We start from the raw sequence: 16,350 nt of genomic DNA, 5'->3' as shown, positions 1-16,350 counted from the left end.
TGGCATGTCAACAAACGGCAAAATGAGCAATAAAAAAGGGCCAAAATACACATTTAACCACCTGCAGACCGCCCGCCGTCGTTGTACGTCGGCTGTTTGAATTGGAATACCGTGTTTATGGCAGCAGCTAGCTACCATAACCCCGGTATCCTCTTCAACAGCGGGCGGTCCCCTTTCAGATAAAAGTGGTCTCTGCAGCGGATTCACCGCAAGATCACTTTTATTGGGGGCAGGAGAGGGCTCCCCTCCGCCGTGCTCAGGTTGTCTCCGCCGTGCTCCGAAGTCGTCGGTATCGGCGGAGACAATCGGGTCCTCTCCCATCACAGCCTTGAGCCAAGTGAGGGAAAGATGGCCCCCCCGCTCGGCTCCATACCATTGGATGGTGGAAGTGACGTCAAACCTCACTTCCGCCCAATGGTCTTAAAGGGGAATTATTTTTTGTTAAAAAAAAATATATATTTTTTTATTGCATTTTAGTGTAAATGTGAGATCTGAGGTCTTTTTGACCCCAGATCTCATATTTAAGAGGTCCTGTCATGCTTTTTTTTCTATTACAAGGGATGTTTACATTCCTTGTGATAGGAATAAAAGTGACCTATTTTTTTTTTAAAAGGACAGTGTAAAAATAAAAAGTAAAATAAATAAGAACAAAAAAAAGTAAAGCGTCCCGTCACGCCGAGCTCACGTGCAGAAGCGAACGCATACGTAAGTCGCCTCCGCATATGAAAATGGTGTTCAAACCACACATGTAAAGTATTGTCGCGATCGGTAAAGCTAGAGCAATAATTTTAGCACTAGACCTGCTCTGTTACTCAACACTGAAAACCTGTAGAAATTTTTCAACGTCGCCTATGGAGATTTTTAAGGGTCAAACATTGTCGCTATTCTACAAGCGGGCGCAATTTTGAAACGTGACATGTTGGGTATCAATTTACTTAGCGTAACATTATCTTTCACAATATAAAACAATTCTGCTAACTTTACTGTTGTCTTATTTTATAATTCAAAGTGTATTTTTTACCCCAAAAAAAGTGCGTTTGTAAGACCACCTGCGCAAATACGGTGTGATATATAAAGTATTTTCAACGACCGCCATTGTATTCTTTAGGGTTTCTGAAAAGTATATACATAATGTTTGGGGGTTCTAATAATTTTCTAGCAAAAAAAAAAATGATTTTAACTTGTAAACACCAAGTCTGAAAAATAGGCCTGGTCCTTAACTAGTTAAAGAATGTGCCAAAAAGTTGTGTAAAAAAAAAACACTTAGTTAAGCACTGGCGTTTTTTTTTTATTATTTTCATGTAATTACACGCTCTTTTTAACTTCGGTTTCACTTTTAATACTCAGCTGCTCTGTAATCACACAGGTGTATCCGGAGATCACAGCCCCTCCCCCTTCTACTCCGATCTCAGAGGAAAAACTTCTCCTCTTCTCCTTCTGAGAACAAATCTTCTCCACTTCATAAACCGGGGACAGAGGAGAAGATTTATCTCTGAGAACTGAAATGAGATAAATTATCTCTGATAAACTAAATCACCTGAGGTGTACGTTTATGATGCCAAATGGCTGGGAAATTGTTGCAATGATACAAGGAGAGGAGAATCTGTCCAATCAAAGTTGACAAAGAAATGCCTGCTGAACATTTAATATGGAGATTCCTGCTAACCTTCAGCAATCCATTATATGTTTGCATATATGCATCACCTGTGTGATTAGCAGCCATGATGCCTGCACAACCACACTTATTTCTACCTTTATGACTTTTTTTTCATGAGTTGAATTCATTTGGAAATAAGATAGTTAATTCACCCTGGTGGGTGGATGGTGGGGGTTATTTGCTGTACAGAGAACCAATGAATGATAGGATCAATCAACATAACCATCAATTGAGGGGGTGGGGCTGGGATCTCCACCTCTAGAGTAAATAGGCCAATTTAATTGAATGGCCTTTCAGGTTGGAGGAGTCAGCTTCATGGACACGCTGGAAGGAACAGTTGAGGTGTGAGGAGGTGGTGTCAAGGTTTCATCCAAGCTTTTTCAGCTCTTGAAGGGCTTCTGGACAAGGAGTGTTTTTTCAGGCACTTAAAGCAGGATTTGAACCTTTTCCTTAACCTTTAGACCACAGACCTTTTCAGTGCTTGGGGTCATGTGCAGCCAACAGGCTTACCCGTCATTTACCCTGAACCATGGTATCATCCAAGAGGGGTCTGGGGGTTACTATCACCCCTTCCAGGCCTTTTTCTCCCCAGTTGTGAGGACAGATGGTGGGGATCTGGGGGAGCACCAGGCTCAGGTCATGGCTTGGAACCATGCTCCTCAGCTGGAGCCCCCTGGTCATCTTAATCTCTGTGCACCTCCAAGTCATCCACTAAACATGGAGACCTCCTGCATGGCGGAGAGCAGGAAGATTGGGAAGAGTGAGGACTGTGATGGATCGGTGAGTCACCCAGTTCTTCAGTATTACCCCCATGATTGGAATCCAGCCTTCTGGCCAGGAAGCCCCAATTTTTCCAGCCAGACCCAGAAAAATGCCAACATTCCAGGCTCCAAAGTGTATCTGACACCGACTAACCAGAGTCCCAACATGCCAGTGGAGACCATGGCAGCTAACATGGAGCGTAGCCGCTGCAGCAGCGCCCCCACCCAAGAGGTGGTCAAAGAGAGCGACTCACTCGCCAGCCAGACCGTGACCAGTGTGGGGACCCAGGAGAAAACGTTGTTTAAAGACTTGGAGGACACGCTGGTGAGTGCCCATGCGTGCAGCTTCTAGCCTTGGCTTGTGCTCAACTAGATCGCCAAAGTCTCTAGATTTTTAGCTGGCCTTGAAGGTCTTCCTAATCTATATTAATTTCTTCTATCCCCACCTGGTGCTGTAACTATCCAGGTGCATGCAAAAAAAAATAAGGGCTTGCTATTTTTAGTCTCTAGATTCAATACTTTTATATTGCTGAATTAGGTCAAGTCCTATATATCAGGAAAGTCAGAAATCCTTTCTGCATACTAAGTTACCTGGCTGTGATCTCAAACACTGAAAATGGATCAACATGACAGACAGGAAACTAGCATTTTAAGAAGGCAGGGTTGGCAATGGCACACTAATAGATAAATGAGCCCCTTATTTTGAATATTTAAAATCAAAATTGGTAGAGGTGTGTGTGTGTGTGTGTGTGTGTGTGTGTGTGTGTGTGTGTTTTTTTTTTCATGCTTCATTTGTAGCCCCCTTACAGCTTTCAGGGGTGGTTCAGCACCCTATCATTAATGATGGACCTTCGGCTATAGGAGGCATCTGCAGAAGCCAGAGCTTTACACATGATGCCAATGATGGTGGTTTGTAGGCTCAAATGCACCCATTGTGGATTAAAAAAAAAAAAAAGTTAGGGTGTCTCCAGATATGAGCCGCAGTAAAAGCCTAAAATGAGGGAGAAATGACTACATTGCTTTTTTCTCTTTTTAGGAAATGCTCAGTGAGATGGAACTGGAGCAGTTTGCTAGGGACATGAAGCAGAAGCGGTTTGATATGGGGTTTTCACAAGCAGATGTTTGCTATGTATTGAAAGCTTGGTATGGTAAGCACTCTACCCCTCACCCTTTTTTTTTTTTTTTTTTTCTTTTCTTCTATGTAAATTGTTTAGGTTTTGCATCTCCTTGAATGTCATAAATTTCCCATTGTGATGCCGACACTATCCATGTGATGAGAAATGCATTAAGTACTAAGTTTTTTTTTTAGGTTTCTCAGTTTGGGTATTGAGGCTCATGAAGTCTAGTTACAAAAGTTACCTTTGGGCCTTTTCTCATGGGCATTCTGATCAAGTCCGCGTGAAAAACTGACAGGTGGACCTGAATCGGAAGGTCCATCCATGCAGCATTATGGACTGGCTGATGTAAACGGGACTTGTATTTTTTACAGGTGCATATCTTCAGGTCTGAGGAAAAAGAACTACATTCTTTGCTGTTTTTTGAAGACTGGATTGGTGGGAGCCTGGTGTAAATGGACAGTGAAGTCTGTTTATACCTCGCCACCCATAGATCTGACATAGGTCCACTAGGCATGGATGTGACTTCCATCCTCTTCTGCTCTAATCAGCAGTGAACCTGCTCAGATCCCCCTGCTGATTGTAGTAGATGCTCTCTGTGAAAGCAGGCACTCAAGTATATATTGGGCTGCAAATGGGCACAGAAAACTTCTATTTTCTCAAAGCCAAAGGACAAGTTAACTTGTAGAATTTTTTTATTTTTTGCAGTTTAACCACTTGCCAACCAGCCACTGCAGTTTTACTGTGGCAGAATGGCACGGCTGGGCGAAACGACGTTATGTAACGTCGCTTGGCCCTGTGGCCACTAGGGGCGATTGCCCGGCGGTCGTGATCACCGCCGTGCTCCCGCGATCGCTGGAGACACACCGGGATCTGTGTACAGTTTCTGGTTCTCTGAGGGGAGAAGACAGATTGTCTGTTCATACAAAGTATCAACAGTGATCTGTCATCTCCCCTAGACAGTCCCCTCCCCCTTCAGTTAGAACACACACTAGGGAACACAGTTAACCCCTTCCCTGCCAGTGATATTTTTACAGTAATCGGTGCATTTTTATAGCACCGATCGCTGTGTAATTGCCAAATTGCCAATGGTCCCAAAAAGTGTCACAGATCGCCACCATTACTACCAAAAAAAAAAAAAAAAAACCCTACCCAATCAATATACATAGACAGACAGGCAGACATGTTTTTTATATTTATTATAGCAAAAAGTTAAAAATATTGCATTTTTGTTTCAAAATTGTCGCTTTTTTTTGTTTATAGGGCAAAAATAACAACCGCAGAGGTGATCAAATACCACCAAAAGAAAGCTCTATTTGTGGGGGAAAAAAAAGGACATGAGTTTTGTTTGGGTGCAAAGTTGCACAATTGTCGGTTAAAGCGACGCAGTGCCGAATCGCAAAAAGGGCCCTGGTCAGGAAGGGGGTAAATCTTCTAGGGCTGAAGCGGTTGTAAACCTTGTTTTTCCCCTAATCGTCTTTCAGGACAGCCACCTGAGACCTTGGCTCCTCCCCTCTGTAGGAAACGCCGCGCTAGCCTTCTATAAATTTCCTCCTCCCCTGCTGGCTCCGCAGTTATTTGTGTTTCCTCCAGAGGGGAGACACCACTGGAACTAAGCCAGGAGAGCCAGAGGGCTCAGGCAGCATGTCCTAAAAGAGGAGTAGAGACTCCTCGGACAAACCAGAGGGAGATCTGTGTGCAGTGTCCAGGACAGGGTCAGCACAGAACTAACCTGGTTAACCACTTAACAACCGGCCCATAGCCGAATGACGGCTGCAGGGCGGTTGCTTAACCCTGGGAGGTCGTACTATGACGTCCTCCCAGAATTCCACTCTCGCGCGCCCCCTGGGTCACGCACCCGAACACATCCGTGACCGCCGGGTCCACAGGATCATGGATACCGGTATATGGCCGCTGATCGTGGCCGTTTACCATGTGATCGCTTCGTCAAATGACGGAGCGATCACATGTAAACAAACCGGCGTCACCTCATGACGCCGGTTCCTCTCCCCTCTGTGTACCGATCGGTACACTGTGAGCGGAGAGGGTGATGGATGGATGGCAGCAGCGCTGTGGGCTGCATCTCTAGTGCCCACAGCGCTGCTCAGTGACTCAATGCCCTGCAATGCTCTGCCATACCCCGCGATACTCTGCCATACCCCCCCATACCCAGTCGTACTCACCGATGCTCGGCCATGCTCAGCCTCTGTATTGTATAAATCGGGGATATGCAATAAGTGGACCCCCAGCTGTTGCAAAACTACAAGTCCCATCATGCCTCCGGGTGTCATGCTTGTGGCTGCCAGTCTTGCTATGCCTCATGGGAGTTGTAGTTCTGCAACAGCTGGAGGTCCGCTAATTGCATATCCCTGGTATAAATGGACCACTTTGTGTTAAAAAAAGCGTTTTAACCACTTCCCGCCTGCCGGCCGTCATACGACGTCCTTGACTTTGTGTGGGGATATCTGAATGATGGGTGCAGCTACAGGAATCATTCAGATATCAGCTTTTTCAGCCAGCGATTCCCTACACCATAATGATCATAGCGGCTGTTCCACTGCTTGATCATTCTAACGGGAGGTGAGAGGGGATGCCCCCCCCCCTTCTGCCGCCCTCCGGTGCTTCTACCGACTCACCGCTACGATCAAAGCCAAAGCTTTTTTTTTTTTTTTTTTTTATTTCAGGCTTCCCAGCCTAGAGGTGAGATGTGGGGGTCTTATTGACCCCATATCTCACTGTAAAGAGGACCTGTCATGCCATATTCCTATTACAAGGGATGTTTACATTCCTTGTAATAGGAATAAAAGTGATCAAAATTTCTCAAGTCCTCTTCCAGGACGGCACGCCTGAGAGATGAGAGGCTCCTCCCGACAGGAAACACAATCAATCAACAGCTGTTTTAAGTCCACACCCTTCCCCTTGATCCTCAGTTTTTGATTGTGTTTCTCCCTACACAGCGAAACTGTTTGTTTTTTTCCAAATGACCGAAGCCTGGGGCTGGTGGTCTCCCCCTGGGAGCCGGACCAAATGCCTGGGAAGCCTCTGGGTCTGGCAGGATATATTTATCCTTCCTGGGGGGTTCCCCTATCCTTTCTTCAGGGGGGGCAGCAAAAACTGGGAAAGCCCCCCTGGTAGCTGAAGGCCCCTGGGTACAGTGGTGTACCCAGAACTTCAGGGGCCCTTATCCTGTCTCCCCCCTTACCTGTACGGGCGTCCGTTCAGACGGGGGTGCTGGCCGTCGGTTCTTTCCAGGGGGATCGTATCCCCTGACTTCTGGGCCCCTGGTAGCTTGCGTGGGCTGCTGGGGAGGGCACCGCCTGAACGACCTGCGTTCTTACCCAGAAGGGAAGGCTGAGAGTCAGCAGGAGCAGGCGCCCACATCCTCCTTTCGAGGAGGCACCAATTCACTATGGTAATTGTCTGCCTAAACCACCTCAGATGGGAATGAGGAACGTATGGCATTGCCCCCCCCCCCATGTGTATATACTGACTGGTACAGTGCAGGACACAGCCTAACCTTGCAGCTCCCTAAAGGGACAGCAGTTGGAGGGGGGGCACTTTGGCGGATATCCTCCTTGCGTGTGGACCATAAGGATGGAAAAGCAAGCCTGGTGGCTGTGGCAAAAAGGGGAAGACGACAACGGTGAGTCAAAAATCCCCAATCCCAGCCAGATGGTTTCTGGGCATTTGAGATCATCTCCCCTGGGGTCTGGATTCAAATAGCCCAGAAGCTTTTGCTAAGAACACCAGCCACAGCTCCCTCTTACATCAATGATCCTGTATGGTGGACAAGTGGTGCAGAGGAGCGAATGTGCCTAAACCACCTCAGATGGGAAAGAGGTAGGTAAGGCATTTTTTTTCCCCTTCCACCAATATTTAGTGAGTGGTGCAGTGCAGTGCAGGGCCTGGGGTCTGCATAACAAAACAGCCCAGAAGCTACTGCTAAAAACCACCAGCCACAGCTCCCTCTTATAGCAGAGACACTGTGGTTATCACAATAGTAGGTTGCCAGCCTCTCCCTACATACCCGGTTGGGGTATATTAGTAGGGGTGAATATAGCAAAGGGGGTGACCTGGTAGAACAAAGAGTTCCTTACTGGCCAGGTATACCACTGAACAAATTAATGGTGCAATGGTTGAAGGATTCAGGAGTAAGCTCCGTTGCTCAGCAGGTGCACTAGGTTATCTGGCCCTATTAGCCCAGCTGCTAGGAATCTGAAGTTGCTCCAAGATGCTTAAAAGCTGACCTAACCTTCAACAATGTGGCAGGGACCAAGCTTCTGTGTGGCACAGTAGGGGTTCCCTTGTGACAGATCCTCCTTTTTGGGGTTGCTTGCTATGGGTAACTTTTCATAAGCTCCAACCTCCCACTCCACTCTTACATTGTGGTTATATTTTAATGCAGGGGGTAAGAAAAACCTTTTTGTTGGTTTGGGCTACAGTCCACTCAGTGGCAGATCTAAAAGCGATTTACCATAAATCGTTTTCCTATATCCTTTGAATAAGGATTTTCTGTGCAAACATATGCAAGAGCTAGATGGCTATATGATTGCTTGTTTAAGGCCTGCAGGTGGCTATTTACCTCCAGGCTAAATTGGTAACCACCTTTTTCTAGGGGTCTTAAATTGGTCTCTAGGGCTGGGCTCATTGAGACTTTAGTTACTAATCAGCCCCACCCGTGTATGAGCTGGCTAGCGTTTGCTCAATCTACGGAGGTAAGGTAGGACAACAGCTTCTATAGTAAGGTGTCCAACCATTTTAGGATTGGTTCCTTCACTGGTGGTGAAGGATTAGTATCTACAGCCCAGGCTAGGCCTATGAAATAAATTGCCCCTGTTTTGGTTATTTCATAAAGGGATACACCATGACTCCTTGGCTGCTCACCAGTAGACCTCAGTAGTGAAGGTTTGTCCTTGCTGGGGTGTTTGGTGGCACAGCAGAAATACACATTGAGATTTGTGACATCTCTGCTCATAAGGGGTATATTGCTGTACATCAGAAATGCACTGCACTGAAGCTTGTTGGGTGTCCTTTATGTCCTAAAGGTACTGCTTTGTTTGGCTACAGATCAGAAAAATACAACAGGGAAGGTGGTCTGTACTTTCTGGTTTTGTGCCGCACGGCAGAAACGCACATCATTGAGTCTGGTAAAGACATCTCTGCTCATAAGTGTTATATTGCTGCACATCAGACCTACACAAGATAAAGGTCTGTCTGTGGGGGTTTTGTGTCCTGTATTACTGCCTTATTGGTTGCTTATCAGAAAGGCAGCAGGAAAGATTGACGGTCCTGATTTGTCGGGCTCCATAACAGAAGTACAAATTGAACCTGGGCCAGGGGTAGTACATATACTGCCTTTGGTAATCGGTACAGCACCACAAAGTGGCGTCGTGCTGATTCAGACAGTGCTATTAACGGCAATGGCTGCCGATTTTAGGCATGCGATTTGACATGTTGAGTCGCATGCCAAATCGCTTGAAGATGGATGTGCTATCTCTATTCAGAATTGTTAGATTGTTGCACATCAGATATACACGACTGAGGTCTGTCTGTGGGTCCGGTATTACTGCCTTATTGGTTGCTTATCAGAAAGGCAGCAGTGAAGATGGATGGTCCTGATTTTGTTGGAAAATACAAAATTGAACCTGTGCCTGGGGTAGTACACATACTGCCATTGGTAATCAGTGCAGCACCACAAAGTGGCCCGTACTGATTCAGACAGTGCTATTAACGGCAATGGCTGCCGATTTTAGGCATGCGATTTGACATGTTGAGTCGCATGCCAAATCACTTGAATATGGATGTGCTATCTCTATTCAAAATTGTTGTTGCACATCAGACACATACAAGATTGAAGGTTGTCTGTCCTTTATGTCTTACATTTACTGCCTTATTGGCTGCATATCAGAAAGGACACAGCAATGAAGGTTGTTTGTCTTTTTCTGATTTTGTTTTTGCTGCTCAGCAGGGAGACACATTGAGCGTGATGGCATCTCTGCTCAGTATTGGTATATGCTACACATCAGACATACACAAAGATTGAACATTGTTTGTGTCCTGTATGTCCTATATTTACTGCCTTATCGTCTGTATATCAGAAAGGCACAGCAGTAAGTGGTGTTTCTCATTGATCTTCCTTGCTGTTTCTTAGGTATACACAGTAGGGGGTTGTTGGCTGCACTCCTCCAGGGAGCCACAGCATGGGGACCCCTTGTTTGTTCAACCTGAAAACTGCTTTTCCTGCGACCTGTGTAATCTTGAGGTCTGTGGTTCCGTAAGCAGGGACTGCTGGAGACGCTGCGACCTGGAGTCGCACAGTCACGACTGGTACCCTTTGGAAGCCATAGTATATGACTTCTCAGGCGTCTTGCAGTCCCAAGTGGCAGGTTGGGTCGCACGGGTGTGGGAACCCTAAGCTTATCTGTCCCTCCTGTTGAGGTTTTGCTACGCAGTAGGGATACTCATTGTGGAGTTATTGCCTTATTTTGCAGTAGACCAGAAAGATCGCAGCTGTAAAGGCTGTCTGTTGTTTCTTTGTTTTTATGTTGCTGCACAGCAGAAATACTCAACATTGAAGCTTGTTGGTGCTTTCTGTTTTTATATTGCCTTACCTTAGGGCACTTCAGAAAAACCCAATGCTGTAGGTTGCTTGTGTTCTTTCTGTGTTGGTTCTATGTAACTGCACTACAGAACTGCATAACAGAAAGGATTGTCTTATAACTGTACTTGGTGGTTCGTCATAAATACGCAACATAAAAGTTTGGGTCTTTCTGTCTTCTCTTTAAGGCCTTGTTTTGCTGTACATCAGTAAAACACCATTGTAAAAGGGGGTTCCCGTCCTTTTTGTATTTACCAGTTATGACCTAGCTAGCTGCACTTCAGAAATGCGCAGCATTTAAGGTGTGTTTGTCTTAATGTTTACATATTGGGTGGCACAGTGGTGTAGTGGGTAGCACTCTCACCTAGCAGTAAGAAGGGTCGCTGGTTCGAATCCCAACCACGACACTATCTGCCTGGAGTTTGCATGTTCTCCCTGTGCCTGCGTGGGTTTCCTCCGGGTACTCCGGTTTCCTCCCACATTCCAAAGACATGCTGGTAGGTTAATTGGATCCTGTCTAATTCGGCCCTAGTATAGGTATGAATGTGAGTTAGGGACCTTAGATTGTAAGCTCCTTGAGGGTATAGGGACTGATGTGAATGTATAATATATATATATATGTAAAGCGCTGCGTAAATTGACGGCGCTATATAAGTACCTGAAATAAATAAATAAATAAATAATATTGGCCGCACATCAGAAAACCAGACTGTGAGGTTCAGATTTGGGTCTCTTCCCATGTTTGATATGTTGGTTTAGCTAGTCACGCTCAGATACACAACATTTTTGTCTATGTTTGTGTCCTTTCTGTTTAAATCTATTGTGCTATGTCCACAATCTATGATTTTTTCTTTTTATTTGTGATATTAATACTACATGTATCACCTTTTTGTATTTCAGCCTTCTCTTCCGTGGAAGGGCCAGGAGTTCTGGCTGCAAATGTCACATGTCAGAAAGCCTTGACCCCTTACTTTCAGGGATGCCAGAGCCATTTCCTAGGGTTGAAGCCCGGTAGAGTTATGGGTCACTGGAGGAAGGCGATAATGAGTCGCCCTGTAATAAGAACTTAGGAAGTTCGGTTCAGAGGAGTTTTATGGCCTGAAGATGAAGTATAAAGATGTATACCCGACCAAATAGGTTACAGCTCGGTGCATGGCCTTCATTTTGCCCTTCTAGCAAAACTAGATGTAGCAGTATGAGTGTTCTCCTCCTGCTACGGATGTTAATCTCCTGAGTAGGCTCTCAGGCATAAGTAAAACTATAGATTGGGCATGCCTTAAACCCAGGGGTTAAGTTTTTGTTAATCTATTTCCCTTAAGTAGGTTTCCCTTCAGTCTTTGCTGACGTAAAGATAAAAATGAACAAAAAAAGGTTGTCTGTCAGGGGCCCCCCTTTTGGCAGTTTTATTTCCCTGGACAGGGTTGTGTTAAGACAGGCTCCCTTATTGATCAATGTAGTGTCCTTGTCTTACAACACAGCTCTCCGATTAATCTTTTTAGTGGTTCTAAGCAGCACCTATAGGCAGAATAGGCCATTGTTGTTAGATGTGTGACAGGCAACATTGATAACCTACAAGTTTAACATGTTTTCTGATTCCGTCTTTAACCACTTGCCGACCGCCGCACGACTATATACGTCAGCAGAATGGCACAGGCAGGCAAAAGGACGTACAGGTACGTCCTTGCCTGCCCGCGGGTGGGGGGTCCGATCGGACCCCCCCGGTGCCAGCGGCGGTCGGATCGAGGTCAGGGTCGATCGAAGGTGAGGGGGAGGCCACTCATTCGTGGCTCCCCCCTCGCGATCGCTCCTGGCCAATGATGTGCTTCCTCGGCTTCTGTGAATGTAAACAGAAGCGGAGGAAGTGATGTCATCTCTCCTCGAGACGGTCTTTTCGTCCGGCGCCGAGGAGAGAAGACATCCAAGTAAGTGCACCAACACTACACATACAGTAGAACACGCAGGCACACTTGTCACCCCCCGATCACCCCCCTGTACCCCCACACATACTGACACCAATAGCAGGTTTTTTTTTTTTTCTGATTATTGCATTGGTGTCAGTTTGTGTCAGTTATAAGTGTTAGGGCAGTTAGGTTAGCCCCCTTTAGGTCTAGGGTACCCCCCTTAGGTCCAGGGTACCCCCCTAACCCCCCCTAATAAAGTTTTAACCCCGTGATCACCCCCTGTCGCCAGTGTCACTAAGCGATCGTTTTTCTGATCGCTGTATTAGTGACACAGGTGACGCTAGTTAGGGAGGTAAGTATATAGGTTCGCTGTCAGTGTTTTATAGCGACAGGGACCCCCATATACTACCTTCTAAAGGTTTTAACCCCTTGATTGCCCCCTAGTTAACCCTTTCACCAGTGATCACCATATAATTGTTACGGGTGACGCTGGTTAGTTGGTTTGTTTTTTGTAGTTTATTATAGTTTATTACAGTTTATTATAGTTTTAGGGCACCCGCCGTTAATTACCTTATAAAGGTTTAACCCCCTAATTGCCCGGCGGTGATATAAGTTAAGTTTTTAGGGTCAGATAAGGTCTGCGTCGCCCCAGGCAGCGTCAGGTTAGCGCCAGTACCGCTAACACCCACGCACGCAGCATACACCTCCCTTAGTGCTATAGTATCTGAGCGGATCGATATCTGATCCGATCAGATCTATACTCCCCAGCAGTTTAGGGTCCCCCAAAAAAACGCAGTGTTAGCGGGATCAGCCCAGATACCTGCTAGCACCTGCGTTTTGCTCCTCGGCCCAGCCCAGCCCAGCCCACCCAAGTGCAGTATCGATCGATAACTGTCACAAAACACTAAGCACACATAACTGCAGCGTTCGCAGAGTCAGGCCTGATCCCTGCGATCGCTAACAGTTTTTTGGTAGCGTTTTGATACAGTCGCTGACAGTCAGGAGCTTTTTTGCCTGTGAGTCTCACTAGTGTACCCCTAAATTTAGAGGCCAAAATGGCAAATCGAAGGTACACTAGTGAAGAGGCCTACACGTTTCTGAGTATGACAGATAGTGAAGAGGAAGTCACTCATCTGTCAAGTTCAGGCTCAGAATACGATCCTGTAGAGGACAGCGGCTCCATGACAGATAGCTCTGACGACGGAGTTGTGGTCCCTGCTAGGGTCAGGCGTACCAGACCCCAGTCTTCTTCTTCTGTCCTTGAAGTGCAAGAACCGCAGGTCCCTCGTATGGAGCAGAGCAGTACTAGTGCCGCTACTCCTTCTGGTGAACTGGCAAGCACCAGCGGCCTAGTACACCCTGGTCGTACATCCAGCACTGCAGTATCACGTGGTGACGTGGCGAGTCCCATAAGTGCAGTTCAAGCTGGTGAGGTGGCAAGCACTAGTAGGGTCCCGCTGCCACCAAGAAGACAGACAGGCCCGTCGTGCCCATAGTGCCCTTCCTGCTGCATTGGCCAATCCGAATTGGGTACCCACCACTTCTGCAGCACCCGTATTGCCCCCATTCACTGGCCAACCCGGAATTCAGATGGAAACAGTTGATTTTACGCCACTGGATTTTTATTCACTGTTTTTCACCGAAGATCTCTATAGATCTATTGTGGACCAAAGCAATTTGTACGTTGGTCAACACATCGCCGCTAATCCCCAGTCCTCCCTTGCCAGAGATTGGAGACCAATTACGGTCTCCGAATTTAAGGTCTTTCTGGGCCTTTCCCTCAACATGGGCATAACCAAAAAGAGTGAGTTGCGGTTATATTGGTCCACTGACCCAATTCACCATATGCCCGTGTTCTCTGCCTCCATGACCAGGGCACGATACGAGCAGATTTTGCGGTTCATGCACTTCAACGACAATGAACTCTGTCGTCCTCGTGGAGACCCTGAATACGATCGGCTCTACAAAATTCGGCCCCTCGTAAACCACTTCAACCAACGTTTTGCAGACTTGTTTACTCCCCATCAAGTTGTCTGCGTTGATGAGTCCCTGATTAAGTTTTCTGGCCGCTTGTCATTCAAACAGTACCTTCCCAGCAAGCGTGCCAGATACGGGGTCAAGATGTATAAGCTCTGTGACAGGGCCACAGGCTATACATGTAGATTTATGGTTTACGAGGGCAAAGATAGTCACGTAGAGCCGACAAACTGCCCTGACTACATAGGAAGTGCTGGCAAGATAGTGTGGGACTTGGTGTCACCCTTATTCGGAAATGGGTACCACTTGTACGTGGACAATTATTACACGAGCGTGCCACTCTTTAGTCACCTTTTTGATCATCAAATTGGAGCATGTGGCACCGTGCAACCTAATCGCCGGGGCTTTCCTCAGCGGCTTGTAGATTCCCGTCTTAGGCTGGGGGAGAGAGCCTGCTTGAAGTGTAATAACTTGCTCGCTATGAAGTGGAGGGACAATAAGAATGTTTTCGTTCTTACCTCCCTTCATGCAGACACGACGACCCAAATTACTACGGCGACTGGTGTTGTGGAGAAACCCCTCTGTGTCCACGAATATAACCAAAATATGGGAGGGGTGGACCTCAACGACCAGTTGTTGGCGCCGTACCTAATTGCCCGTAAGGCCAGACGCTGGTACAAAAAAGTGTCTGTATACTTATTTCAATTGGCTTTGCTGAACGCTCATGTGCTATACAGAGCTTCAGGACGGACTGGATCCTTCCTTAAATTCCAGGAAGAGATCGTCAGAGCCCTTCTGTTTCCAGACGGTGCTCCACCTCACCTTCCCCAACCAAACGCAATAGGCCGGCTGCATGAGAGGCATTTTCCTTATGCCATCCCGAGTACCCCTACCCAACAAGCTCCCCAAAGAAAATGTCGTGTCTGCAGAAAGCGCGGATTTAGGCGTGACACCCGGTATTATTGTCCCTCCTGTCCTGGCAATCCTGGTCTTTGCATTGGTGAATGTTTTGAACGCTACCATACACTAGTTGAGTTTTAGCGTAGGGTACAGCACTGCACAGACTAGGACACACTTTCACAGGGTCTCCCAAGATGCCATCGCATTTTGAGAGACCCAAACCTGGAACCGTTACAGTTTTAAAAGTTACAGTTATAAAAAAAAAAGTGAAAAAAAAAAAAAAAAAGTAAAAAAAATAAAATACACAAAAAAAATATAAAATAAAAAAAACAAAAATAGTTGTCGTTTTTATTGTTCTCTCTCTCTCTCTATTTTCTCTCTATTGTTCTTCTCTTTTTTTACTGTATTCTATTCTGCAATGTTTTATTATGTTTTATCATGTCTGCTTTTCAGGTATGTAATTTTTTTATAGTTTAATGTGTTTTAACCATTTTTTTTGTTTTCAGGTACGCCATTCAGCTGCAGCGCGGATTTATTTATCTTGACAGCAACAGCGTTTGCTCCCACGATACATAAAGCCGTGACTCCAGCGCTGTCGGAGGTGATTTCACCACCACAGTTACATACTTCAGCATATATGCCGAAGCGTGGGGGCAGCAGTGGGTGGAGGAGCGATTTGCTCCTGCCTTTTGCGGGAGGATGCCCCCATGCTTCGGCATATATAAAACGGTGCATGTATGCCCATCATTAGAAGTGGGTGGATGAAGGGAGGTATTCTAATGGTGGGCATACCCACCGATCAAGATCTTTTTTTCGTTCAGCCCACAGGCTGCATGAAAAAAAAGTTTACAATGTATACCCAACAAGGACCAGCAATGTACTGGTATGTTGCTGGACTTTGAGTGGTTATACCAGAATGATGCCTGCAGGTTTAGGTATCATCTTGGTATCATTCTTTTCAGCCAGCGGTCGGCTTTCATGTAAAAGCAATCCTAGCGGCTAATTAGCCTCTAGACTGCTTTTACAAGCAGTGGGAGGGAATGCCCCCCCCCCCACCGTCTTCCATGTTTTTCTCTGGCTCTCCTGTCCCAACAGGGAACCTGAGAATGCAGCCGGTGATTCAGCCAGCTGACCATAGAGCTGATCAGAGACCAGAATGGCTCCAAACATCTCTATGGCCTAAGAAACCGGAAGCTACGAGCATTTCATGACTTAGATTTCGCCGGATGTAAACCGCGCCATTGGGAAATTGGGAAAGCATTTTATCACACCGATCTTGGTGTGGTCAGATGCTTTGAGGGCAGAGGAGAGATCTAGGGTCTAATAGACCCCAATTTTTTTCAAAAAAGAGTACCTGTCACTACCTATTGCTATCATAGGGGATATTTACATTCCCTGAGATAACAATAAAAATGATTACAAAAAAAAAATGAAAGGAACA

General features: G+C 46.2%; 1 protein-coding gene across 1 annotated transcript in view; it reads left to right on the top strand.

The window, feature by feature from the left end:
* Positions 1–2,146: 2,146 nt before the first annotated feature.
* The window catches only part of LOC141126507 (POU domain, class 5, transcription factor 1.1-like), a 41,024-nt gene continuing 26,820 nt past the window's right edge, over positions 2,147–16,350 (top strand). The window contains exons 1-2 of the mRNA XM_073612448.1: positions 2,147–2,743; positions 3,455–3,566. Coding sequence (XP_073468549.1) covers positions 2,147–2,743; positions 3,455–3,566 — 709 coding nt within the window. The remainder of the gene's footprint in view (positions 2,744–3,454; positions 3,567–16,350) is intronic.

The sequence above is a fragment of the Aquarana catesbeiana genome, linkage group LG01 (genome assembly GCF_042186555.1).
Source record: "Aquarana catesbeiana isolate 2022-GZ linkage group LG01, ASM4218655v1, whole genome shotgun sequence".
In the NCBI taxonomy this organism is placed as follows: domain Eukaryota; kingdom Metazoa; phylum Chordata; class Amphibia; order Anura; family Ranidae; genus Aquarana; species Aquarana catesbeiana.
Note: the sequence above shows the minus strand (reverse complement) of the source record. Positions and strands in the feature narration are given on the sequence as shown.